The 27029-nt window shown below is 46.6% G+C and overlaps 1 protein-coding gene across 8 annotated transcripts in view; it reads left to right on the top strand.

The window, feature by feature from the left end:
- Positions 1–27029, top strand: part of ANKS1A (ankyrin repeat and sterile alpha motif domain containing 1A) — an 823551-nt gene that overhangs the window by 714090 nt on the left and 82432 nt on the right. For all 8 annotated transcript variants that reach the window (XM_069238819.1, XM_069238817.1, XM_069238816.1 and 5 more), the window contains one exon: positions 16911–16982. In XM_069238819.1, the coding sequence (XP_069094920.1) occupies positions 16911–16982 (72 nt within the window). The remainder of the gene's footprint in view (positions 1–16910; positions 16983–27029) is intronic.

Here is a 27029-nt window from a genome sequence, read left to right as displayed (position 1 = left end):
GCAGCGTTTAGAGAGGGAGGGGGGCAGCCATGGCGTTTCCTTCACTCAGTATGTCTTGCATAAGGCCCCAGAGCTCCAGATCTCGTTCCGCATACTTGTCTGTGCAGATTTTCCTGAGCCAGCTCTCCTCAGCCGTTGCCCATTCTAATAGATCAGTCTTCCAATGAATCGGGGTCGGTGTGGCCTACCAGACCAGTGAATGGCAACGCAATGTCTCACAAGCATCAGACCCAATTGGGCAAAACGGTATGACATTCTTTTGCCTTTTTTAGGGAGTGGTAGTAATTCCAGCAGGCAGTGTCGCGCTATGAGCTCCACTTTAGCTTCCGTCATTCTGTTTATCGTATAGACAACCTCAGCCTAGATAGGCTGGAGCACCCCGCATTCCCAAGCGACTTGATCAAAAGAGGCCAATATAGCGCCGCAGGATACATGTGTTGAGGCGTTTTGGGTAATTTCTATGAAGGCATTGTCATGTCAAGTATGCTCTGTGTAAGTAGTAAAAATGTGTTAATTTGAACCTGGCGTTGATAGACACCTCCTGAACCAAGGACCTGGACCTAGCCCTGGCCCACTCCCTGTCTTAGAGCGCTGTGTCAAGATTTGTGTCACAGGCAGCACACATTAGAGGACACATCCATTTGCCTGTCCTGTTTGAGGGCAGCATATACGCCCTTGGCTGAGCCGTAGTCCAGTAGTGTCCACAATAGGTCAGATTCAATAGGTTTCTCTAGAAAGGACACCCATATCTCCTGGGTTTCTCGTGATATGCCGGCGTACTGTAGGAGTTGTCCCCGTTTACTTCAAAGTTACTCTCAGCTTCATCCTCAAGAGCCACATAAAAGCAGTTTTGGAAGTTCAGCCAGTTCCACAGAGCCCATCTGTAGTTTTTCTCCCAATTGGGTCTATCCTCGCACCATAGTGCCGCATGTTGGTGCAGACCTGCCATGTAATATAATTAGAGATCTGGGAGGCCTAACCTGCCGTCGGCCGGGTCGAGCTTCAGGACCGGCAGGCGCCTTCTGCAATGGTGCCCAAATCAGGGTCACCAACAGTTGGTCCAGTCTGTGGAATAGACAGCAGTGGCACACAGAAATAATTCTACATTGTGTAGAGACAGTGGGGGAGCAGGATCATCTTGCTCAGGGCTACTCTGCCCAGACCCTAGAGTGGCAGCGCAGTCCAAAATTGGACAGAGGCAGATAGGCCTTCGAAAATCAAGCTGATGCTTAGGTCATACTGTAGGTGAGGAGTATGTGCCACCTGCTTTCCCAGGTACCTGAAGGCTCGGGTCTTCCATAGGATTCCAACCTTAGGTAGGTCCGGGGGGTCGCAAGACCAGCCAGGGATGCCAAGGGAGAATGACCATCTTGTGCCAATTCACCTGGAGGCCAGAGACCTCCCCAAACATAGTCATGTGGAGAAGGAGAAGAGGCTCTGTTCTGAGGTAAATCGCCAGGGGCTCCATGGCGGGTGCAAATAGGAGCGGTGACAGTGGACACCCCTTCTGTGTGCCGCGTTCTATATGAAAGGGGTCTAGCATGACCTGTCCCGTGCGCACTCTAGCTGAGGACGACCTTTACAGTAATCAAACCCATAAGAGGAAATTTGGTCCGATACCCATACGGCCCATCACATTCTACAAGTATTCCCAGGACAGGGTATCTAATGCCTTTTCAGTGTCCAAGGCGATCAACGCCGCCTGTAGTTCCATGGTCCAAGCCTTGTGGAGCACATGGGTCGGTGGTGGCAAATTCATGTGTGTGCCCCTCCCTACCACGAATCCGCACCGGTCCTCATGAACTAGGTGAGTGATCACACGCCCTAATCGTAGTGCCAACACTTTGGCAAGTAACTTAATGTCGACATTGAGCATCGATAGCGGTCATTAAGAACCAGGGTCCGCAGGGTCTCTTCCCGGTTTCAGTATCATTCTTATTAAGGCTTCACACACGTACGTCAGTAGTACCCTTCTCTCATGTGCCTCTCTGAGTATCTTGCCTCTGATTATTATCTTAAGGGTCCCCCACTCTGTGCCCCGTATCCAAGCATTAGTCTTGTTAATGCTTATGCTGAGTTTGCGGACAAGATCGGCACAAAATTGTATAGGGCCATATGAGGTTCTGAGGAAAGGCAAACCATCTTTAAAAAACTGTTTTATTTGCAAAAGAGTGATGTTGTTGGTGGCTGCTTTAAGTCCTGCATCCCTGGGTACTCACCAGAAAGATTGGTAAACAACAGGATTGCAGATATCCTTCCGCTAGACTGCCGGATGCTTTCAAATGGAAGAAGTCATGCATTTGGTACATCCTAAACAATATCGATCTAGCCAGATGCCCAGAAGAAGCAGTACTCCTACGGCGGTTTTATTTGGTGAATGTTACGATGTAGTTTCCTTCATTACAGATATGTCCTGCTGTCATTACAGCCTCTAGAAAAAATCTTACACCAACAACTTTTTCCAAGGTACCTGTTATCAAAGCTTTCTTAAGAGATTTGAAAGGCATTCTCCCGTTTCATAGAGACTCCTCACTGTTAACCTTATGTAATACATTGAAAATGCATGTGTCCTCCTTTTAACCCCAGTCAAAAAGCCACCTTACAACATACTAGATGGAAAGATGGTGATGGCTTTCCAGGTAGCCATCACTACAGCCTACAGAGTTGGTGAAATTCAGCCTTTATGCTGTATAAAACCTTAATTCATTTTCAATAAAGGTAAAGTGGTCATGAGAACTCTTGGATAGTGTGTTTTTTGTCTCTTTTCCTCCACCTTTCTCTAAGGATAGGCTTGCTATTCTATTTAGTGTTAATAACTATAAATGAAGACATCCTGGAGGAGAAGAAATAGTTATCAGTAATCATATTTCTTTCCCAGGTGACTCTCAATTTTGGCCATAAGCAATATTCACTCCTCCCTGGAGAGAAGGCAATTCAGTTTAAACACAAGTCTTGTGGGATCTTTGGGGGTATGGCCTGACCCTAATCATGGTCGACGTGACTCTGTAGAGCTTCCGCATCCCGCCTGCGAGTCCACCATCATCCTGCCTGTTTTCTACAAGCCTACACACAACACATGCCAGGAGGACCGAGCTGAGCCATCGGGAGCCAGCAGAACCCCCTGGCGGGAGGCACTGGGTAGTCGTTCCCCTGCTACAGGGGAGGAGGGCCTCTGCACCTGCCAGCGCAGGCCATTCGCTGGGCCGATGGCGGGGTGTGAGTGCTCCCGGAGGGAGGAGGCTGTGGCTGGTTGATGCGGCATAGCGGGGCTCCCTGGGCGAGCCAAGGAGAGCCCGGCCCAGTCCACATAGTGGCCTGAAGCGGTGGCTGTATCGAGCAGCGGAGCCGTCATGGACCATGAACCTGGAGGCCTCATCAAAAGGTAGGCTGCGGCCTGGTGCGTGCAGTGGACTCGCGGGTGCGAATCATCTCCTTGAGCAGGTGTGCGTCTGAGCTTCTCCTGGAGCCTGTGATGCCTCCTCAAGCCTCTGGGAGAACCCCCCCGCCCCTAACCATTTATTGCCTCCGACGGGGCTTGGGACCGAAGTTGAAGACTACTGGAAGTGACTCCCTGACAGTGAGCCAACCAGTTGAGATGTGGCTGGGGGGCTGCTATATTTGACCTGCTTGAGTGCGGGGGCTTTCCCTCTCCCCCTTCAGGCCCCCTTTCACAGCTGATGATGGAGCTGGAGAGTATATTGGGACCAGTCTCTCCCTGCTCTACCTACGGCGTGGCAAGAGTACACATACAGGCAAGTGAACAGGGCAGGACACTGTATTCCATCAGCTCACATACAGCAAATGGAGGTCGCCTGCAATTAGGCAATCACCTTGCTTCATGCCAGGACTGAAAGCCTACAGCAGGCCGAACTGCCCTCTTCGTCAGCTCACGCCGATGCCCCAGCTCCTGTTCCCTTCATACGGCACACACTGAATCCAGCACCACCACACAGCTCAAAGGGCTGTCAATATGGGGCGCACCAAAGCTGTGCATGTGTTGTTGTGGCATGAGGATGTAGCAGCCCTCCAAGGCCCATCGGAAGACTCTACCCTGTCTTCCACGGAAGATTGTGTTTCTCCCACTAATCCAATTCTTCCTCTTAACAAGCTGGATCTAATCCTGAAGGAAATAAGAGCCTCACGCACTGCTGTTGAGCAGCGTATAGACACTATTGCCTCGGATTTTGGTATTCTAAGAGATTATCATCGTGAATCGTCCGACAGTGTACGCACAACTGAGAGCACCCTCTCCGCCTTCACCCCCACACCATCCCCCTCCCCCCAAAAGGCCCACAGCACTGAAGCTATCAGTGATCAGGCTCCCCATGATCGTGTGCAAGATGCAGAAGGACTGCATGATGCATCAATGTGTGGATAGTCGGCATGCCGAAGAGTGTGGAGCGTGCCAACCCTACTAAGTACATGGAGTACAGGTTTTGGGAAGCAGTGGCCCCCCAGGGCCTCTACACCATGTTTGTGGTGGAGACGGCACACAGGGAGAGGCGCGTCTCTTGGTGGCCAGAATTCTAAATTACCGTGACCATTATAAGCGGCACCCATCATTGTGAACAGTGCCACAATTTCTCTATTTCCAGACTATACACTTCAGTTAAAAAAAAAAAAAAACTGTGAGCATCCTACCAGTCTGTGAAAAAACAGGGCTTAGTTATGCCTTGCTGTTTCCGGCCTGGCCCAACTGAAAGTTATGCATGCAGGTTTTTTTTACTCTCCTGAGGCGGCCTGGGACTGCCTGGAGCGGTGATATCTGGTGGCCCGTCGCTGTCCGTCCTTGGGTTGCACCCCAAGGAAAAGCCGCAAACAAGCAAGACAGTGAAAATATCCACAAAGGGGAGCATCGGCTGCATTACCTTCACCCTAGCAAGCTCGAGAGAATCAGGAGGCTGTGCCATTATCAGTGGCATCGATAGAGGCCCGGCCAATATGATCATGCTCGCACTCTTTCACAGCGTCCCACTCAGACTCGGAATTGATTGCCAGCCTGCTGCTCTTTGCCAAAGTAATGCCGCAAACGGCAGAAACATTATTTAACTATCTCATAAATATGTCACAATTTTGCTAGGGTTATGCACTGATATTAATCCTAGATGCTACATTGTCTTTAACGATCAGATTGTCTCTGGTTCTGTTACTGTGCTACCTGCTTTACTAGCAGCAGTCGCACATCCTTAACCAACGCGCAAACACGCCCTGTGTTTGCTGGGGCTAAATGTTACATGTTAATAATTATCACTTAACCTACATTGTCTGACTATTAATACGCATCCAGGTCTGTTGTCCTAATGCGTACCTGTTTTTTATTTCTTATGATGGTTACACTGCTAGAAATGTAGATGCTGATGTTAGAGCAACTGAAAACTATGCGAAATACTGTCTAACGTAAATTTTTTGCCTGTTTGCGCTAGTCTTCCTGGCCCTTGGACACTATATCCATTTGCAGGGTGGACTAAAGGGCTGTGTCCTCACCAATACACCTGGGTTGTTCCGCTTACTCTACGGCTGTTACGGTCCTCCCCAATAGCAATTGCACACACTATTTGTTACCAGTTTCAAATGAGAAATATATGAAGTTTTTGTTTAGTCGAACAGGTTTTTCATGTTGGACCTAATAGTTGGGGTTTATCGTTGGTGGCACTAACTGTCTACTGCAGCCATACAGCCCACTGAGAGGTTGATAGGGTATGCCAAGTCCTATTCCCTTCTATACCTCAGATAATGGCAACAGTATTAAACAGTATTAAACCAATATAAAATGCTGCCGTGGAACGTCTGGGGCCTGGGTTACCCCCACAAAAGACACAGAGTACTAGTACAGTAACATCACCGAAAGGCCTCCATAATTCTTCTGTACAGGAAAGGCACTGCTCCTGAAGCAGTCAGGTTAAAAGCAAAATGTAGGGGCGAAATAATTACTACTAAATATTCAGGGTTTGTCAGGGGCGGTGCATCTGTACGGATCTGCGCTGGGGTCCTTTTTGAGATGCTAGATGCCAAAATTGACACCTAGGATTGCTACGTCTTCGCACTGGGTCATCTAGACAGAGCACAAATGGTCTTGGGTACCAAATACAGCCCTAATACTGAACAAGATCGTTTTCTACAGCGCCTCTCCATACAGCTAGCAGACGGGGCGCATCTATGATGATTCATGGGAGGGGAGTTTAACGCAGTGCTGGATCTTAACCTAGATCGCTCCAACCCCCCTTTGCCCCACACGAATGCGACCAGGCAGGCTCCTGCTCTCTACACGCCGAGGGGGTGGGCGACACAGCAGGCACATTTCTGGCATGCATGATACAGCCTTCCTGGTAACCCACTCCGATCCTAAATGTGCTCTCTCACACAGGCCAATGTTGTTCCACTTAACTGTCAGTGAACCAGGAATTTCAAGAATATTACACCGTTCTATACAAAGCTGGCCCTCCCACTGAATCCACCGAGGTCTTCCTGACAGACCTTCAGCTCCCCCGATTAGATAGAGAGACCCTTGTACGACTGGCGCAGCCAATTATAGCGGAGGAAATCCATGCAGCGATACAGGAGATGCCTTGCAATAAGACTATCGGGCGGATGGTCCACCCATTGAATTCTACTTGTCATTTGCTACACGATTCACACCTCGATTAGCTGAATTATGTAACGCAGCGTACAACGCAGGTACAAATCAGGCCCCTGTCACCTTGTTATTGAAACCAGGCCAACCACCTAATGCCTTGACCTCATATTGCCGATTATCAATCTTAGCCATAGACTATATGATCCTGAGTAGGATGTTGGCGCAGACTACTTCCCCAGTTGATCAACATAGATCAGTGCGGATTCATACCCAGCAGAAGCACATCTCTGAACATCAGATGTCTTTATCAGGTCATAGAAACAGCCTGCTCTTCCTTTCTGAGAGGAGGTTGCTATTCCTTAGACTTAAAACAGGTGTTTGATTAGATTGAATAGGAATACCTGTTTTCTGTACTCTGGAAATTCCACGTCCCTGCTGCAATTATAAAATAGGTCACCAGTTATACACTCACCCAACGGCCATGGCCAAAACCAGTGGAAATATCTCACCACCTTACCCAATATCCCAGTGCACACACCAGGGCTGCCCTTTGTCCTCCATGCCCTTGTCCTAGCAGTGGAGCGATTGACGCAAAACCGGAGGCAGAAGGGAGATTCCAGGGGCCTAAGGGATGAACACCAAGTACACACCATCTCATTATATGCAGATGACATGCTCATCTAAGTAACGGACATGGACAGGAATCATGTGCAGATAGGGGATACCCTCCACCTGATTTGGGGCTAATTCTGGGCTGCAAGTGAACCCTACCAAATCACTGGCATTCTCCTTCCGTGACGGGCTGTCTCACACTGCTACAGTCTAAATGGAGACAAATGGGATCCCACTCGCTCAACACACTTTTAAATACTTAGGAATTAATATATACCGATCCCACACTGATCTACTAGACGGCAATTTATAAAGGGCAATAACATCGCCAAGAGCCCAGGTGTAAAGTTCTGGATCTCGCTCCCTCTAACGGTAGCCGGCCGCTCAACATTGGCCAAAATTGCTATGGTACCCAGATTATTGTACTTTTTTGTGAATTTCAGACAGAACTGGACCACGGGCGAAGGCGGGATGTGAGCCCCAGAGTTTCAGACCTATTGCCTAGCGGCACAGCTGCAGAGGCTTTCCCATTGGCTGGCTGGCATGCATCAACCTCCAGGAAATTAACTTTACACATGCTCACCTATCTAGCGCCGAGCTGCATGCATTGCTCCTACCTGCGGTACATGCCCGCCTGCGGAAACTAACACTATTGTTACATTATGCAATGCAGGACTGGCGTGCAGCAATCTGCCAGACAAAACCCATGCCACCCTATGCTCCGAACATACCCTTGTGTGGCATCCCCACCCCAGCTGGAACGTAGTCCTGACTCAGTCTGCGCCACTGGGAAGACCAAGGCATCTCCACCTTGGGAGACTTGTTCAAGGAGGGTGTGCTGATCCCACATCGGAAGTTCATGACCTGATTCCCACTGCCTGGGACTCTTTTTCTTATTCACGCTAACATATTACAATAGATACGGCAGCACTGGACTAACACTGGGGAAGAACCTCAGACGCTCACGCGGGTACAATCACTCTACAACTTGGGGTCGGGTAGACACTTGGTGAGATGCTTATACAGATGGTTATACAAAGCCCAACTAACACTTACACATATCCCCGGACCCACTGCAAGAAAAGTGGTATTCGGACCTCCTCCATGGTAAAGAATGGAAATTTATCATATAATATGCAACTCATATCCCCGCAGCTCACAGTTCAAGTTTATACATCATACAATATTCCATAGAACATATTTAACCCCATGTAAGGTGATCCCATGGGGCAAAGCAGAAAGCACAGCACTGTGCCGTGAAGAATATAGAGGATGGCGGAAATGCCCCATTTCCGCGGCTTGGGATTTGATGTTAGGACAATTTCAACGAAGAGGGCCCAAGGCCGAATAGCCCACAGATCCACAATACTGGAATGTCCTGCCTACTTGGGATAGGTGACCTAACCAGTATTACAACCCAAACAACTCCCCTACGTCCTGTAACTGGCTACCAGTCTCTGCATTACTCACAATCAGTTGTGCCCCGCCTCGTCAATGCGTTCAGTTTTCTATGTGTTTTAACAGTTACTTACAGTAGAGACAGGTCACTCTCCTCTGTATCTATAGTAATGCAATTTGCATGTCTGTTGTCCCAATTACAATACACCAAATGATATCAAGTCTGCTTGTAATGTCTAATACAATGTCAGATGCTGTGACTTGTCTGATGTAAAGATGTATATCCTTAAAAAATCCAATAAAATCTGTTTTAAAAAAACAAAAATAGTCTTGTAAGATCGAATTTCTCTAAAAAGAGATCTGACCTAACTGCCACTAGCAGTGCATTATGGTATCTGGTGCGTTGAATAGGTGACTGTTTTCCAACCTTTTTAGCTGCATTGCTCTTTTTTCCCTCAATATTCCTTTTAAAAAGGCTTGTGAAAGAGTGCTCTTTTCTAAAGTCACTTAATTTGTTTGTTTTTTTAAAAAGAAAATTGGTGACACTTGGTCTCTGAATCCAGTGTTAGGCTGCTCACAACTTTATTTTGTATTATTAAGCCCTTAGCTGCTGGGCCTTTTCCCCCCCAGTGCTGAGCCCTTTTTTGGCTATTTGGGGTAGTTCGCGCTTAGGGCTTCATAACTTTTTGTCCACATAAGCTAACCACGCCAAATTTGCGTCCTTTTTTTCCAACATCCTAGGGATTCTAATGGTACCCAGAGTTGGTGGTTTCCCCTGGAGGAGACCAAGAAAACAGCCAAAATACAGTGAAAATTTAGTTTTTTCCAAAAAAATGGGAAAAAAGGGCTGCCGAAGAAGGCTTGTGGTTTTTTCCCTGAAAACGCCATCAACAAAGGGTTTCTGGTGCTGAAATCACTATCTTCCCACCTTTCAGGAACGGGCAGACTTGAATCAGAAAACCAAATTTTTCAACACAAATTTGGCATTTTACTGGGACATACCCCATTTCTACTATATTTGGTGCTTTCAGCCTCCTTCCAGTTAGTGACAGGAATGGGTGTGAAACCAATGCTGGATCCCGGAATGCTAAACATTTATGAAAACTAGACAAAATTCTGAATTCAGCAAGGGGTCATTTGTGTAGATCCTACAAGGTTTTCCTACAGAAAATAACAGCTGAAATAAAAAAATATTGAAATTGAGCTGAAAACAGCCATTTTTCTTTATGTTTTACTCTGTAACTTTTTCCTGCGATGTCAGATTTCTGAAAGCAATATGCCGTTTTGTCTGCTGGACTCTTCTGGTTGCGGGGATATAAAGGGCTTGTAGGTTCATCAAGAACCCTAGGTACCCAGAGCCAATAAATGAGCTGCACCCTGCAGTTGGTTTTCATTCTATACTGGGTATACAGCAATTCATTTGCTGAAATATGAAGAGTGAAAAAGAGGTATCAAGAAAACCTTTGCATTTCCAAAATGGGATCAAGATAAGGTTTTGAGGAGCAGTGGTTATTTGCACATCGCTGAATTCCGAGGTGCCCATACTAGCATGTGAATTGCGGGGCATTTCTCAAATAGACGTCTTTTTTACACACTCTCTTATATTTGGAAGGAAAAAATGTAGAGAAAGATAAGGGGCAATAACACTTGTTTTGCTATTCTGTGTTCCCCCAAGTCTCCCGATAAAAATGATAACTCACTTGTGTGGGTAGGCCCAGTGCCCGCGACAGGAAATGCCCCAAAACACAACATGGACACATCCTATTTTTTTTATAGAAAACACAGCTGTTTTTTCCAAAGTGCCTACCTGTAGATTTTGGCCTCTAGCTCAGCCGGCACCTGGGGAAACCTAGCAAACCAGCACATTTTTGAAAACTAGAAACCCAGGGGAATCCAAGATGAGGTGACTTGTGGGGCTCGGACCAGGTTCTGTTACCCAGAATCCTTTGCAAACCTCAAAATGTGGCTAAAATACCACGTTTTCCTCACATTTCGGTGACAGAAAGTTCTGGAATCTGAGAGGAGCCACAGATTTCCTTCCACCCAGCATTCCCCCAAGTCTCCCGATAAATATGATACCTCACTTGTGTGGTTAGGCCTGGTGTCTGCGACAGGAATAGATCACACAACGGTCAATGTTGGTCCTTACGTGAGGCAGCTGTTGACCCTGGGGGGATCCATTCCTGACACAGGCACTAGGTGTAGGCACTCAAGTGGGGTAGTGTTTTTATCAGGACAGGTGAGGAGTCACTGGGTGGTAGGAATGTTGTGGATCCCAGCATATTCCTGTAGTTTGTGTGACAGAAATGCGAGAAAAATAGAGGTTTTTTTCAACATTTCAGCTTTGCAGGGTATTCTGGGTAAGAAAACTTTGGGGAATCCACACAAGTCACACCTCTGTGGACTCCCCCGAATGTCTAGTTTCCAGAAATGTTTGGGTTTAGTGTGTTTCTCTATATGGCCGCCGAATCCAGGACCAAAAACACAGGTGCCTGCCTTACAAAACCAGTTTGTTTTGCCATAGACAATTTTGATGTCTCCACAATATGATTTGGGTGGTGGAATTTGGGGCTGAACTAAATTGGTGAGCTCCCAAGAGAGCACTCTCTCTCTGCTTGCCGCCGCATTCACCTGCTCTCTGGGTTGGCCTAACCCACTATTACCCAGTTGCACGAACAGCTTGCGAAGGGACAGCAGGACTGTCCTCATCACCTCCCTCATAATGTACTGGAAGAGGAGTTTTCGAATGGGACTCCTCTGACTGAAAAATCACTCACAGAGTCTGCGCCATTGTCCTATCCCTCAGATGCTGTCTCAGTATCTGATGTCTCAGTCTCTGATCCTATGTCAGAGCGGTCCTCTATAACCCAAGTGCAGGCAGCAGTCATCCATCAAGATGCCATCTCTGCTATTGGCTAAACTGTTGCTCTAAAACACTAGCCTACCTAGACAGTCACAAAATCGATGGTGTGTGTGAGATACGTGCAACAGTAGAGGCCACCTTACCTGCGCTTCTTCCCTCAATCAGCACGTACTTTCAAGACACTCAAAAAACACCTTGTCACATACCATTCGTCACAGTCTTTAGCACCTCCTGCGCCCAGTCCAACAATCATTATTGGTGCTCCCACTCCCTCCTCCTCGGATTCTCTCATTACCACCCAGCAAAAGTGCCCTTCATCTCTCCATAGACTTTACTAATGTACTCAGCTATTTACATAAAATACAGATGTGCTCTTTGCAGTAGGCATATAAACCTTCTGCGCTTCTTTATGGCACTAAAACTGCCACTAGACAAGTCGGACCCTTTTCCCCCCAGGGAAACCACACACATATTGACAAAAGTGATGTATATATGACAGCCAACCACCTGAAACTCAACTCAAGCAAAACCGAAATAATCCTCTTTGGCCCACACAAAAACACCTGGGACCCCCCATGGTGGCCCACCACGCTAGGCCCTGCACCCACCCCCGCCAACTACGCACGCAACCTCAGCATCATCCTAGACTCCTCCCTCTCTATGACCCAACAAATCAACGCTCTTACCTCCTCATGCTTCAACAAACTCCGTATACTGAAAAACATTCAAATGGATCCCCACAGAGACCAGAAAAACTGTCACTCACGCACTCATCAGCAGCAGGCTTGATTACGGAAACGCCCTCTACGCCGGCACCACTCTAAAACTCAAGTGCAAACTACACGCATCCAGAACTCAGCAGCACGACTCATCCTCGACCTCCGCCGACATGAACACATCTCTCCACACCTCAAATCCCTCCACTGGCTCCCCATTGACAAAAGGATCACCTTCAAGATCCTCATCCTCGCACACAAATCACTCCACAACACAGGCCCTGCCTACCTCAACGAGAGTCACCTTCCACACCCCCACACGAAACGTCCGCTCAGCTGACCTCTCTCTCGCCTCTGTCCCCCGCATCAAACACACCACCACCGGGGGCAGATCCTTCTCCTACAATGCACCCAAAACCTGGAACGCACTCACAACCCACATTCGCAAGACCCAAAACCTACTTCTTTTCAGGAAGGGCCTCAAAACCTGGCTTTTTGAACAGTGAACCTCCTAGCCCCTTTCCCTCCCCCTGTCCCCACCCCCCCCCCCCCGCAGCGCCTTGAGACCCTCACAGGTGAGTAGCGCGCTTTATAAATCTCTTTGATACAGATCTACATATATATATATATATCTCTACATAGATATATCTATAGATATATCCATGTACCTAGATATATCTATCTACATAGATATATATATATATATAGATATAGATATATACATATATATTTTTTTTAGTTGCTGTATGGTTTCCTTGGGGGCCAAAATGGCCCCCAGGGAAACCCTACAACATCTAAAAAAAAAATTCCCCCCCAGGGGGTCACCCTGCCCACGGGCGACCCCCCTGTCATTTCATTATTTTTTATTTTATTTTTTTTTTTGGGAAAAAAAAAAATCCCCTGTGGGGGGGCGCGATCGCGCCCCCCCCTCCCCTCCCCCCCCCCCCCCCCCCCCCTTGAAAGTGTTTCCTGGCCCCCGATCGGAGCACAGCTGCGACCGGGGGCCAGGAAACACTTTCAGGAAGGCCTCGTAAGAAAGGGGAGACTCTCCCCTTTCTTACAAGGCCTTCCCGAACGTGTAAAAGGCCGTTTTCCCCATGAAAGCAGGAAGCGGCCGCAAGGCTGCTTCCTGCTTTCGTGGGGAAAACACCTTTGCAACGTCAGGGGGCGGGTGGGGGGCGGGGGGAGACACGGTAGCTTCCGTGTCTCCCGGGGGTAGTAAAAAAAAAAAAAAAAAAAAAATCCTTGGGCGCGACGCACCCGAGGATTTATTAATGCCCTTCCTGGTGTCGGCCACTGGTCGTGACCCGCACCAGGGAGGGTGTGTGGGCGTCGGCCAGTGGCCGACGCCCACACTCAAGCGGTTAAAAAAATACTTTCAAAAGAAAAGTATAATGCATATTTATGTTGGAAAAGGAGCACCCGCACACTGATTGTACAATTCAGTGCTTATGTCTATAATGAAAATTATCCTGGAGGATAATGATGATTCCAAGTCAGTAACTATTCCTGCATTATTTATATTAGTTGTTGTTGGAAATGGTCCTTTCTGCCGGGCTATCCCCAAAATCATTGCCTGTCTCCCCCTATTTTTCTGACCACCTTTTTCTTGGCATTAGGGCTCTGAGCACTTTACCACTACTAATCAGTGCTAAAGTGCATGTATTATCTCTCCTCAAAACATGGTATGATTGGCTTACAACTGTTTAGCATATTTATTTTACCTGTAAGTCCTTTGTAAAGTGGTATACCATGTAACCACTGCCTGTAAATTAAATGCTACTAATGGGCCTGCAGGGCAGATTGCTTCACCCATAGAAGCAGCATTTCAAACCTCTCTCAGGCCTACCACTGCAGTACCTGTTTGCACAGTTTACTGCCACCTTGACTTGGCATTTCAAACTACATGCTAAGGCCCAAACTCCCCTTTTTTACTACACATACGTCCCCCCTGAGGTAGGACCTAGGTAGCCCCATGGTTAGGGTGCTGTGTATGTAAAGGTAGAGCATTTACTTTTATGTTTTGAATGTCCTAATAGTGACACGGCGGCTCCTCTCATAGGTTAGCATTGGGAATTCCTTTATATATTTTTTGAAGTGGTAATTTCTGATCTGAAAGGAAAATCGATAGCATGTTTGGGATGTTAGTGAAAAATCCTGCTTACTGGTGTAGTTGGATTTTACATTACTATTTTAGAAACACCACTTTCAGAAAGTGGGCATTTTTCTATGCTTTTAACTAGTGTTTTGCAGCCTGACTCCAATCCACGTCTAGGGCAGGGTGACCGTTACACTTCAGGCATACTTTCCAGTCAGCCACAACAAAGGGAGGGCTGGGTGTGACAGAAGAGGCATCTACATATTGATAGTCTTCCTGGACTGCGAGAGGGAGAGATTGTTCACACCTTACATGTCAATAGGCCGTGTCCTGCCCTCACACAAAGGGCTGATTTACCCCCTACTGATGTATGGGGTCAGAGCTTGGTTTAAAGGGGTTGTGTTAATCTTGAAAGGGTTCCTTTGAAGTCACCCCTTACATCAAAGACATTTCTGAGGGTAAGTACAGGGATTCTGACCCCTTTGTTTTATACAGCACTTTTGGATGTGGAACTAAAGCTCTGTCAGAAGGACTGCTGCGCAAAGGACTCATCTGCTGTTGCCCTGCTAGTTACTATTTACTGGGCAGCCTAAAGTACTCACTAGATTGCTTTTCTGTTGGTTGCCGTATTGCCAGCTGCTCCGTGACTCTGGACGGCTAGGTTCTACAGGCTGCGCATTGCCAGAGGACCATTGCGCTACCAGGAGCAACCACCATCTAAGTTGCTTGCTTTGTTGTGCTGACCTGTGGCCTGCTGGTCGCAAGGAGGAATGCCACTTTGTTGCAGAGACCCTGATGTGCTTGCCTGACTGTCTACTGCACCTCTTGTGCCCCAAGTGTTCCCTAAGGAACGCTGTCTTGTGCTCCTTGTCTATTTACCTAGGTGTGGTCAGCGCTTCAATTTCCCTTTCCACCGGGTGCTGAAGTTCACAAGGCAGACTTGCTTTGAACAGCTTATATTGAGCGCTCCCTTGTCTGCTAGCACTGAGCTCTGCAGCTTATTTCCCCCTGACCAGCACATGGCAACACTTTTTTCTGTCAGTGCGGGGCTGGACTGTGTGTGGCAAGGAGCCTCCCAGTCAGACGCACTCTTCTTGGCCAAGCAGAAAAGGTGTGGAAAAGGAGTGAGGGCTGCCCCCAAGACTTGACTTGTCTATGCAGCTCGTTGGCCCTGCAGGCCAATTCCGTAGCTGCACTTGGCTCCTAGCACGTTGCCAAGGCAGCGAGGAAGCTTCCCAATGCCAGCACTGTCAGGTTCAGTCTGAGACCCGCAAAAGAAAGATCACCATTCTGCACCACTTTTCCTGCGGGTTTGAACGGCTGGGAGAAAGGAGGCAATCTCGTATTTTGGTAGCTGCACCGCGCACTTGCGGGAAGCTGCCATCACCTTTATTTCTAGAGGGCAAAGGGACTCAGGGATGTCTCCCCACCATCAGCTGCAGTGTGTGTGTGCGCCCCGCTCGTTGGGCCGAACTTGGGGGCACCAGCTTCTGGCTAAATCCTCCTGGATGCGCAGCTTAAGCATTGATCACTGGAAATCTACTAACATACAAGAAGGAGGCGCACAGGTGTTCCTGTGACCTCCACGTCTCCCCTAATTAACGTATTCTAAGTTATAGGCACCTAGGCGCCTCTGTGGCCTGAATACTGTATCTGCTTTATAGCGGTACAGACGTGATATGCCCTACAATTTGACAATGATTTATGCATCGGATGTGCTGGGTTAATTTCCGGATGCGTTCCTCGCACTAATGTGATATTCCTGTGTGTATACTACTGTATTCTACCTGCTGTATTTCATGGTAAAGAATTCACTGATGTTAGGGGGCATGTCTATTTGGACTCATACGTTATCAGAGTACACAGTCTAAGTACTGTAAGTGTACTTTGTACGCACTGCGAATGATGTATATTAGTTGATATCTATTTACAATAAAAGGGGCATATTTTCAAACACCCTGTGTGGAGAGTCTTTTTTGGTGTACTTTTTGTGTCACTGGTGTGAGTGTGTTGCGCAAATGCTTTAAACATTGCCTCCGAAGATAAGCCTGACTGCTGTCCGCCAAGCTACCAGTAGGTGAGCATGGGTTATCTTTGATACGTAACTTACTTGTCCTGACTGGAGTGGTGGAGGCTGCTTGGCTGAAGTGCATACCTGAGCCAACCAGAAACCTCTTTTATAGCAGTTATCATCACAGTGCCGTGGTGGTTGCATTTCGGTGACCCTGGAAGCTTGCACGTAGATGTTGATCCCAGCTTCTCTGATAGGCCGGCCCTGTCCCATCGTCACCAGGCAGGACCATTTCACAACTTTTACACGGTAAAGCATGGTTCTTGTCCTTTGAAGTTGGTAGTTGAGAGACAGTGTTCCATCCATTAGGCAAGACATCTCACTACAAGGAAAAGTGCAGGGTGCACACTGTTATATGAAGTATGTGAGCCCACCACTCTTTCCCCAGTCCTATATTGAGTAGACACTTGTGATCCATGGTTCACCAGAAAGTTGTGTGACCCAGCTCAGAGTATTTGCATATCCATTTGAGATTTACAGCAGATCATCACTACAGATGTTTTTTTCCTGGAAACAGGCATATTAGAAATAAATGTTCTTTCCTTTTTAATTTATTTTTAACAAAATTCTTCTTGCAGTATTTGGGCTCTATGCTGATAAAAGATCTCCGAGGGACAGATTCCACACAAGACGCCTGTGCAAAGATGAGGGTATGTTGCAACATGTAATGCATTTCAAGGCACCAATCCTTTACCAAAGCCTTGCCCGATTGTTGTTGCATGTTTCCCTGCTTACTCCGCTTCCAGTTGGCATATAAAATGAATAAACCAAATGTACACAAGCTAGACATATTCCTCAGCTAATGGAGATATCATACGTCAACAGTCAAGTTTAGTTGTTTTAACATATAGTGCGTATCGCAAATCTGTCAAATTCCTGTTACAAGCTAACACCTAGGAGGGCTCCCACTTGTGCCTTTACCTAGCACTAGTAAACTTTCCTATTCCTGCACAGAGCAGGCTCCCATACATGGAATCAACCACAGGGAGACAGTCAAATGTGTGTTGAGCATAAAGAGATGGAGAACATGATGGTCCTAACAGCTAAATCAATTGGTTGCTGCAGCTTCCAAGATCAGAGAGGGCATAGAAAACTGTAAGAAACTAGGTTCTGAGAAGCCGTGGTTAGTGTACAGTTTGAGGTTTTGTGACGAGGATGGTCACTGATTATTGAGTGAAAGGATCATAGGGTGGCATATTGAGGAGAGGGTGGATATTCAGTAATATAGCAGAGCGGTTTAAAATCATAGGGACCATCTCAAGTAAAGGAGGGCTGCATGGGTCAGCTAGACTGTCAGTTGGATTACTTAGATTTTCTTGTTGTAATTTTTCCTGTATTGGGTAACACCACTAGGGCCCCTTTGTAAATTTAAAACAATTAATGCTTAGTTTAATTATTAGTTCTGCATCGTGGGACCTTCATTGTTAGTCATAACAATTTTTTTTAATTTGGTGCTGCCTGTGTGGATCCGGCGCACCTTTTCATATGTGTATATTGTCCATGAATATAAAACACAGGGTGCCAACGTCTATGTTGTCTATAAGATGAGTACAACAATGTAGGGGTCTGTCAGAGGTTGAATGTTTTTTTCCTGGATGTAGTCTTCAACATTGAAAAGACATCCACTTCAAGACTGCATTGCAGCATCTCTTTTGCAAAAAATAAGGGTTGAAAATGTCTAGCCTGAAGGGAAAAACAAAACCTGATAAGCCTATGCTGAAAGCTTTGAAAAAGGGCATCCAGCCCCTTTAAGATTCATGGAGCTTCCTCTACCCATGTTGTACTGTTGTGACAGTTTTCTCACAGAGTTCTTTTTTTTTGAGCTTGTGTGAGTGGAACTTAAGAGCACTTGAGGTTTCACACCTCTTTTTTTTTATAGTTATCTCTATCATTTTCCTCTGAGTTGCACATCACCTTGGTGTCTTCAGACCTCCGCTGTGATGTTTTCTGCCTTCATCTGACAGATTATTTTCCAATCAGAATGCTTTCTGTTTTTGAGAAGTGCTATGTTATTTGCCTCCTGGCTTTACATTCTATGAAAGAGTCTGAGATGTGTCAGAAAATGTCCTAAGGGTCTTTAAAAGACCAGGAAATGGTAATACTCAGTTGGGTACTTCAAAATATGAGAGCTGAAGAAGGCAAAGAAGAAGAAGAAGAGGCGACTTGAAGAAACATCCGCCAAGCACCCTCTGAGAAGAAGACTGTGACTGAAAATGACTCCTGATAGGGAAGATCAAAGAAGAGAGGGCATAGTGGCAAGGATCGTCACATCACTCCATCTACGTCAGGGTGGATCTCAAAATGAACATCAAGAGCATTGTGGTCTGCACCTCATCTAAGACCAGTTCAATGTCATCTCCACAACAGCACCATAGAGAACCCACCTTAAAGTCAAGACACCAGCTTCCTAAACCTGTGTCATCATGGATGTTGAAGACTCTTCCCACAACAGCATCAGTATCACTGTTGAGGTAAGAGACTTCAGTTGATGACAATCCACATCCTTAGTGACATTACCCTTTTCACCTCAGAAAAACCTTCATTGCTATAGACATCAAAGACGTCATTGATAGAAGTCACACCATTCAACGTTACAGAGATCTAGACAGGAGTTGTCATTGTCACTCCACTCTGGGTGTTTTTGACAATGACATAGTCTCCTGTAAGAAGAGCATCAATAGGATATCTACTTTCTCCTAGACTCACTTTGCCTTATTTGACTTCTTCTTCGAAGAATGTCAACCATAGGTTTTCAACTCTTCCCTCACAAACTCCTGAATAAAAAGCAAACTGCACCAGCCTCTTTTGCAAGACGTCCTCCAGCAGGTCTGACTCTTAACACTCCAGCTCTCCATAATTAACCACTAAAACCTTTAAGACCTATCCTACCTTTTGAGGATCCTTTACAAATGGCAGATACAGCCTCTACAACTGTCTCCATCTAGGATCGTCACATTTCTACAAATCCAGAAGTTTGTGTCTGCTGCCGGTTTTACAGAAAAAAAGCAACTTGAAGTTGAAAAATATGATGATCTGGCATATACAAGATGCATTGTATCCATTAGAGTCACGTGTTGTTGATGAGGAGAGTTTGATCGGGAGATGGAAGTTTTATCCTCATTGGTGAATAGAAGTTTGTGTTCTTGATCAGTAAACCATAGAACGACGTTGATAAGCAGATGGCATGTGTCCTGATAAGACTAAAAAAAATGATATAGTTGAGTCAAAATATCAAAAACATACCTTGGGTTGTCTATTGAGTATTTAAAATAGAGACTAGACAAGTCACGATTGGCTTCTTCTGTTTGTTTGGTAACCCAGGGTTGTTGATTCACATATTTATGATTTTGAGCGCTGTGTGATCCACACTGTTGTCTAGTTAACATTATTGTACTGTGATATATTAAACTACAGAAACTTTTCTTCCACATAGAGAAGCTTTATATAGAGAGGCTGTAGTGGACATTTGTTCAGGTGCATTCTCATTGGTTGATTAGTTCTCGCTGGTTGTATATATGTACTGCACCTGTTCAAAGCTTATATTGAGCGCTCCCTTGTCTGCTAGCACTGAGCTCTGCAGCTTATTTCCCCCTGACCAGCACATGGCAACACTTTTTTCTGTCAGTGCGGGGCTGGACTGTGTGTGGCAAGGAGCCACCCAGTCAGACGCACTCTTCTTGGCCAAGCAGAAAAGGAGTGAGGGCTGCCCCCAAGACTTGACTTGTTTATACAGCTCGTTGGCCCTGCAGGCCAATTCCGTAGCTGCACTTGGCTCCTAGCACGTTGCCAAGGCAGCGAGGAAGCTTCCCAATGCCAGCACTGTCAGGTTCAGTCTGAGACCCGCAAAAGAAAGATCACCATTCTGCGCCACTTTTCCTGCGGGTTTGAACGGCTGGGAGAAAGGAGGCAATCTCGTATTTTGGTTGGTAGCTGCACCGCGCACTTGCGGTTAGCTGCCATCACCTTTATTTCTAGAGGGCAAAGGGACTCAGGGATGTCTCCCCACCATCAGCTGCAGTGTGTGTGTGCCCCGCTCGTTGGGCCGAACTTGGGGTCACCAGCGTCTGGCTAAATCCTCCTGGATGCCCAGCTTAAGCATTGATCACTGGAAATCTACTAACATACAAGAAGGAGGCGCACAGGTGTTCCTGTGACCTCCACGTCTCCCCTAATTAACGTATTCTAAGTTATAGGCAACTAGGCGCCTCTGTGGCCTGAATACCGTATCTGCTTTATAACGGTTCAGACGTGATATGCCCTACAATTTGACAATGATTTATGCATCTGATGTGCTGGGTTAATTTCCGGATGCGTTCCTCGCACTAATGTGATATTCCTGTGTGTATACTACTGTATTCTACCTGCTGTATTTCATGGTAAAGAATTCACTGATGTTAGGGGGCATGTCTATTTGCACTCATACGTTATCAGAGTACACAGTCTAAGTACTGTAAGTGTACTTTGTACACACTGCGAATGATGTATATTAGTTGATATCTATTTACAATAAAAGGGGCATATTTTCAAACACCCTGTGTGGAGAGTCTTTTGTGGTGTACTTATTGTGTCACTGGTGTGAGTGTGTTGCGCAAATGCTTTAAACATTGCCTCCGAAGATAAGCCTGACTGCTGTCCGCCAAGCTACCAGTAGGTGAGCATGGGTTATCGTTGATACGTATCACCACATAGAGAAGCTTTATATAGAGAGGCTGTAGTGGACATTTGTTCAGGTGCATTCTCATTGGTTGATTAGTTCTCGCTGGTTGTATATATGTACTGCACCTGTTCAAATCAACCCTATGAAACCATTCTATCATGGTTTATAAATTACTTGTGTTCGTTTTTTGGTAGAATGGTTAGTGTTATGTCAAGAGATTGTTTATAACATTAATGTTCTCTGTAATAGTGAAGCTGCTTCCTCAGCGAAAATGATTGCAAAAACGAAATTTCCTTTCACCTTAGAAACATTTCCTGGAATTGAAAACCCACAACACCTAGGATTCCCAAATGGAAGAGAACACAGATATGGTCAAGTCTTGGCAGGATATGTTTCTGCAAAGGAACGTCTGGTGGGAATTACTATGATTTGGGAAAAGCTGCTAAATATCACAAACTTCATATTAATCGGTCAGAGCAGAGGAGGTCAGGCACCCACCAATAAAAACCTTTAGGATGTGTGGATGTTACAAATGGTTTTGGTATGTTTCCATACCGCCAATGCATGATACTTGTAGCCTAAAGGCAATTTTGCTATAAAGGCATTTAGTCTTCTCCGGAGAGTCTAAAGGGGATTTGTCATGTTTTGGGAAAAGTATTAATGAGCTCTAACAGATGTCACTTTTGATGGACTGGACACTTCATCTGCAGAAGATTGTTTCCATGTGAAAAATTTATATGAAAATTAAGTAACTTCTTAGTTCAGCAGATTCTCTGCGCTACCCAATCAGGGCAAAGGGTGTATGGCTCCCAATAATTGATGTGGTTGTGCTATGTTTCCATACAGTTCAGGGTTTACTGTAACAAAACAAAAGGTGCCTTAAACAATCATTTCATATTTAGCTTCTATCCAAAATGGCAGAATTGCTTCCGGTAGTATTTAACCTGCGGGCAACATGACCCATAGAAAAATTCAGATATGTGCCACCTACATGCACTAGAGACACAGGTTGGGTCACAGTTTAGCAGGGATAGATTCTTGGGGAAAAATGCTAAAAGTCTGGAAAATATCATGTTTAGCATGTTTTCGTGCCAATCAGGGTGAGTCAGGTCTGGCACCCACCAGTGGAAACCATGGAATGTGTAGATTCTGAATGTAAATGTTTGTGGTAGGTTTCCATTAAGTCCACAAATGATACCTCTGAACAAACAGGCAGCCTAAACCAGAACTTTTCTTTCAGTTGCATCCCATATTTCTTGATTTAACTTTGACAAGTTTGTGGTCATTGCAAATCCATAGAAAACGCATACATAAGTTTCATCCGTTCTCATGAGACTGAAGAACAAGGATGGTGTTGTATCCTTGGCAGGATTATGTTCTTCTAGCTGCAGATTCCTTACCTGTGAATTTCCCAGCCTCAGACTGGATCCGGAGAACTTTTGTGTGGGCAGTTCCCCTGCATGTCTTCAGGTGGCTTCATTCTGTTTTGTGTGTCGGCGTCTGAAGTCACGTCGTGATCACCTAAATGGGTGCCATCCCGGCGTGCAGATTTCACTTCTTTTCTTTCCATGCCAGTTAGTGGTGATCTGGAAAAGTGCTACCCCTCTGTCTCTTTTTAGCAGACTTTTTTTTACTTTTTGTTGAAGGTTTTTTCTTATTGTGTGTTGAGGAGGTCCTCCAGAAAGACAGGGTTCAAGCCATGTGGCGCATGTCATCGAACCATGTTAGTTACCGACCTGCACCTCGTCTGCTTGTGGCGACTCGAGCGTCACCATGATTCAAAGTCATGCTCAGACTACTGGGTCATGGTGCCGAAGGCTTTGAAGGAGTGGTCCCTAAAGCTGATTGTGGCGCGATTTCTCTGCGTTCTCAGTCCCGATTGAGAAGACAGTTGTGGGACCACTCCAGGAGCCACACGTCCTTTTTGTCCCACTTAAGGTCCTCAGGACACTCCGGGAACAGGCACAAAAAGAAGTTGTGAAAATGGACTTCGACTTTCGGCTGACAGGACAAGTGGGGAACATTGGCGTTCCAGGCACGATTCCTTGGAGCCATTACCAGGTCAGACACCCCACCTCCCCCGTATCCGGTAGCCAGAGCGACCCCGCTCAACCTAAGGAATTTTGTGAGACTATGTGGTGCATATTTGAGCCAGGGACCCCTCCGAAGCGCTTTCGGGTCCTTAGCCTTTGGGCCCCACGGGGTCAGAGGAGTCCCCATCGGGTTCCATGCCAGTGGCTCCGGCCTCTGCTCCAATGAGCTCTCATGGATCCGGATTGTCGCCGGTCGTGCCAACGTGACCTTCTCTAGTGCCAGTCTCAACTCTCCTGGTGCCGTCAGCCCAATTCTGATTCCCAACGACTTGGAATGTGAACGGCATCGATCAACGCCTATTCTGGAGCCAGTAGGGCTTATAGGTCCAAGGTCGTTGCTTGAGCATTTTGTGGAGCAGCTAGGCATGGCAGAAGAGAGGAAGGGGTCACTGGACCCTTTAGAACATTATACACTCCTAGTGAGACTTTGGACTGGTATGAGGATCTAGGAGGTGCCAATGGACTGGACACTTCCCCATATACTGGCTTAATCTCTCCACCTACTGTGCCTACAGAGGAAGGAGGGTCTTATGCAATGGTGGTGAAGAGGGCAGCGGAGGTCCTTGACCTCGAACTGCCTTCGGAGGATGTCAAGACTAACCTCTTGACTGAAGTGTTTCAACCTGAGACTTCCTCATCTGAAACCCTAGTGTTCTTTAATGAAGCATTAGCAGATGTCCTTTTGGGAACTTGGTCCAAATCCAGCACAGGGGCTGCTTTGAGCAGGACAGTTGCCCGCTGCCATCGTCCTGCCCCGGGTGATCCTAGTTGTCTCAGTCAACATCATCCCACCCCTAAGAGCTTGATTCTTCCAACTTCAACTTCCCACGGCGAGTTCACTGCTGCTTCCCCAGACACGGAATACAAGAGGCTGGACACACTTGGGAAGAAGATGTTTTCTTCCTCCAGCCTGGGATTGCTATCACTGCATCACTTTTGGGCCACTACTCCCATATACTATGGGGCACAGTTGCACAGGTACAGATTTCATGGCCAATGGGGCTGTAGAAAGGATTCTGATGTCAAAAGTAGGCAGTGGTTGTTATCTCTGCTACTTTCTGATTCACAAAAAGAATAAGGGCTTTCACCCTACTCTAGACCTGCGAACCGTAAATCACTTCCTCAAAAAAAAGAAATTCAAGATGCTCACTTTGGCTCAGGTCTTGTCTGCCTTAGACCAAGGAGACTGGCTGGTAGCGTTGGACTTGCAGGAATGCGTATTTCCACATCCCTATCCTGCCTGCCCACAGGCGTTACCTGCGTTTCAAGGTAGGCCATGAGCACTTTCAATTCACTGTGCTACACTTTGGCATTACCAGTGCCCCTCGGGTAGTCACACCTGGCTGCTTCTCAGATGCTCTCTTTCATTCGAACTGTGTTGGACACAGTGCAGTCTCTGGCTTATCCTCCCGAGCAGGGAGTCCAGGATATTCAGTTTATGACACCAATGTTTTGGCCTTTATCCTGGATTTTGGTGAGAATGACTTTGAGGCTTCTTGGTCTCATGGCTTCCTGCATCCTTGTGAATCATGCCAGATGGCATATGCAGGCTCTGCAGTGGAACCAGAAGTTTCATTGGGCGCAGCATCAGGGGAATCTCTTCGGCATGGTAGAAATCTCAGTGGGAACTGCAAAAGACCTGCAGTGGTGGCTCATTAACCGCGATTGGGTCAATGGCAGACTTCTCTCCCTTCCAACCAGATCTGACAGTAGTGACAGATGTGTCAGTCCTAGGATGGGGCGGCCATCTGGGAGAGGTGGATAGCAGAGGACTCTGGTCTCCGGAGGAATCCGGACTCCACATAAACTTGCTGGAGCTCTGGGCGATTTGGTTAAAATTGAAAACATTGCTTCTCTCTGTCAAGGGGAAGTTAGTGCAGGTGTTCCTGGATAACACCACCACCATGTGGTACTGCAAGAAGCAGGGCGGAGTGCGATCGTGGACCCTTTGTCAAGAGGCTCTGCATCTCTGGACATGGCTGGAACAGCAGGGCAGAACCCTGGTGGTTCAACACTTGGCAGGTTCTTTGAACGCCAGGGTGGACAAACCCAGCTGCCAATGCCTAGCGGATCACGAGTCTTCATTCGGAGGTGGTGCAAGAACTCTTTCAGCAGTAGGGAGAGCCTTGGTTAGATCTATTCACCTCTGAAGAGAACGCACAATGTGAGCAGTTTTGCATATTGAGTTTCCAAGGCGCAATTGCTTGGCAACGCTTTTCATCTCTGGTAGAGTTCAAGCCCTGCTGTGCGCCTTTCGGTCCATACCACTTCTGCCCACAATTCTCAGCAAGATCAAGAACAACCAGGCCAAGTAATCCTTGTGGCTCCAGACTGGGCACAGAGAGTCTGATACCCTGCGCTTCTGAAAATGAGCATCAGTCCTTCTATCAAGCTGCCCTTTTGGGAGGATCTTCTGTCACAGCAGCTGGGGAGGGTCCTCCACCCAAACCTGTCAACTCTCTGCCTCCTTGCATGGAGATTGAGTGGCAACAGTTGATAGCTTTTGACCTTCCTCCCAAAGTCTGTAAAGTTATCTTGGTGGCCAGGCATTCCTCCACCAAAACAGGGTGGGTGAGTGAGCTGTAGGCTTTATCATCCAAGCTTACCTATATTACAGTCTTCCCTCACAAGGTGGTGCTTCGCACACTGGCCTCTTTCCTCCCTAAAGTGATGACCCCAATCCATCTGCGACAGTCTGTCACCCTGCCCACCTTTTACTCTTCTCCACATCCCTGTAAAGAAGAGGAGTGACTCCACCGTCTGGACCCAAAAAGAGCATTGTCGTTCTACCTTAATCGCACAAAGGAATTCTGTGTGGCCGACCAACTCTTTGTTGGGTTTGCTTGAGCAAAAAAAGGCTTGGCGGTGCAGAAACAAACCATTTCGCGCTGGGTCATTCTCTTTGATAAGATCTGCTATGCCATGGCTTAAAAGCAGCCTTCTGGTGGCTTAAGGGCCCATTCCACAGAGGAAAAACTGCAACAGCTGCGTTAGCTCATACAGTCCCAGTTCTGGACATCTGCCAGGCAGCGGCGTGTGTCTCTCTGCACACGTTTGCCAAAAACTACTGCCTGAACAGGTCAGGTCCGCATAGGTGGACATTTCGACCATTCAGTCCTGCAGGACATTTTAGTCTAGTTTAATTTGTCTGCAGCCCACCACCAGGATGGCATGGCTTCGGTATCTATTCAAAGGTAAGGAATCTGCAGGTAGAAGTCTCTTTCAGATGAATAAGTTACTTACCTTCTGTAACGCATTTTCTGGTAGAGACTATAGCTGCAGATTCCTTACACCCATCCTTGCCTCCCCGCTATGCAGACCGATTTCTAGGTTTAAGGTTGATCCTTTCCATGGACCTAGTTTGGACACACACTCGTCAGTTCACTTCATGATTCTGCACTCCTAGCAAGGACAAGCGTGAAAAGTTACTTACATCTGCAAGCCTGTGTGGTGTTTATATAGATGACCACAACTTCACTTACAGCGCAGACAATGCCAGGTGGAAACAAACAAAGCCACCCAACAGCATGTCTGGCGCCTGGCGCCTGGGAAATGCAAAAGTAAGGAATCTGCAGCTAGATATGCCCTCTACCAGATAATGCATTACCTAAGGTTAATAACTTGTTAATTAATGCCAAGAGAAAAATATCTTAAAGAATGAGTAGTCAGTTGACGTGGGATATTGTGGATGTTATATGTGTATAATTTGGACATGAATCAAAAGTTAGAGCATAATATTAAGCTGAATGGTTTGGAAGAATGTGTTGAACAGTTTTGAGCAATAACTCGTGCTAGATGTTAAAATCATAACCTTCATCCAATCAAAGGCAGGCCACTGTTTCTTCAAGACCCTTACACTGAAGCAATCTATTAGTTATTAAGAAAGAGGATACTCTCCTAAAGTGGGACCAAATTCAACTTTGTACTAGAAGTAAAATATTCCACAA

The sequence above is a fragment of the Pleurodeles waltl genome, chromosome 6 (genome assembly GCF_031143425.1).
Source record: "Pleurodeles waltl isolate 20211129_DDA chromosome 6, aPleWal1.hap1.20221129, whole genome shotgun sequence".
Classification (NCBI taxonomy): domain Eukaryota; kingdom Metazoa; phylum Chordata; class Amphibia; order Caudata; family Salamandridae; genus Pleurodeles; species Pleurodeles waltl.
This window is presented reverse-complemented; position numbering and strand designations above follow the sequence as displayed.